Here is a 1,536-nt window from a genome sequence, read left to right on the forward strand (position 1 = left end):
AAGTGTATGTAGCATTAGCAATTAGCCATTAGCCATTCTTCCTAATGATCTTAAGACTAATGACATGATCACCCTAATAATCCAGATTCACGGAACAGCCAAGCATATACTTTTACAAGGATAAGCAAAGCTTGTAATTTTTTGATGTCGTACCATAAAACTGCAGCTACAACAAGAGTGACTTTGTAGTTTCCATCCATAGTTGTCATCCAAAGGGCATGCATGCATGAAGAAGGACTGCAAATGATTCAATTCTATTAATTACAATAACAACCTATATATTTAAATGGATCCCTTTCAATTCCTTCAAATCCAAAGCACCTTTCTCCACCACATTAACCATCATTAAAATACCATATTCCTAACCTCAAAGCTCTCTTCCATGGCCTCTAAAACTCTCACCATGAAACTCTTCTCACTACTAGTTTTTTCATATGCCATCATCAAAATGGCAACTGCCAGTGATCCAAACATCTTAATATATTTTCTAGTCCCCAAAAACTTTAGCGTTGTTGATGGAAACTTTTTCACATTTATTGGCATGCATTCCCTTATCGGAGCAAAACCTCCTACAACATTTAAGGTCTTTAAAGCAAGCTTAGTTGAATTCCCAGCTCTGGAAGGACAAAGTGTTTCCTATGTTATCCTTGAATTTGCAAATGGCTCCACTAATCCACCCCACATCCATCCCCGCTCAGCTGAGCTCCTTTTTCTTGTTGAGGGTTCTCTGCAGGTAGGGTTTGTTGATACAACCAACAAGCTCTACACTCAAATACTTCAAACTGGTGATAGGTTTGTGTTTCCCAAAGGACTTGTTCACTTTCAGTACAATGCTAACTCTGAAAATTCTGCTATAGCGATTGCATCTTTTGGGAGTGCAAATGCTAGAACTGTTTCACTTCCAAACACTTTGTTTGCCACTGGGATCAATGACACTGTGTTGGCTAAATCCTTCAAGACCGATGTTCCCACCATTCAAGCTCTTAAGGATGGTCTTGTTCCCTAGATCTGAGGATGGCATGCATTGCCCATAGTTGCTATTTTATCATATCTAACTGTTTCTTTTCGCATTTTTGTTTGGGTGTTTTGTGCTTTCGTTTTTCTTTTTCTACACTTTCTTTGAATAATAACCCTTCTTCACAAGAAGTGTATGTATCATGACGTTTGTCACCATTGACTTAAACAATTTATCCCTTCATTCATGATGACAGATATATGAAATAATTTCATTCAACATTGTTGGAGCCCATTGAGTCTGCATGTTTGATCAAAAGGTATAAATATATGGAAGTTTTTTACGATTTTTCAAAATGAGAAGATGAGCGAAGTTAATGTAAAGTCAGCTGCATTGTACTACAACAAAAAATCTGAAATTCTTGCTCGAATTTGAGGATTTTAAGAAGATTTGTCAGGCTGCATTGAAGGATCAAAAATATTGTAGGGCTCATTCAAGTTTCTGACTCTCTCTCTCACATGAGACAATAAATAATAAGATTGAATTTTCTTGGTTTGGCTGTTCCGTAGGGTTTTACCTTT

The 1,536-nt window shown here is 37.0% G+C and overlaps 1 protein-coding gene across 1 annotated transcript; it reads left to right on the top strand.

The window, feature by feature from the left end:
* Positions 1 to 382: 382 nt before the first annotated feature.
* On the top strand, positions 383 to 1,006 carry LOC122275222 (germin-like protein 9-3). Its single transcript, XM_043084204.1, has one exon. The coding sequence runs from the start codon at positions 383 to 385 to the stop codon at positions 1,004 to 1,006; it is 624 nt and encodes a 207-aa protein (XP_042940138.1).
* The last annotated feature ends 530 nt before the right edge of the window (positions 1,007 to 1,536 follow it).

This window comes from Carya illinoinensis, chromosome 9 (genome assembly GCF_018687715.1).
Source record: "Carya illinoinensis cultivar Pawnee chromosome 9, C.illinoinensisPawnee_v1, whole genome shotgun sequence".
Taxonomy (NCBI): domain Eukaryota; kingdom Viridiplantae; phylum Streptophyta; class Magnoliopsida; order Fagales; family Juglandaceae; genus Carya; species Carya illinoinensis.

Coding starts and splice junctions, on each gene's coding strand:
- LOC122275222 (XM_043084204.1), top strand. CDS start 383: ATGGCCTCTAAAACTCTCACCATGAAACTCTTCTCACTACTAGTTTTT.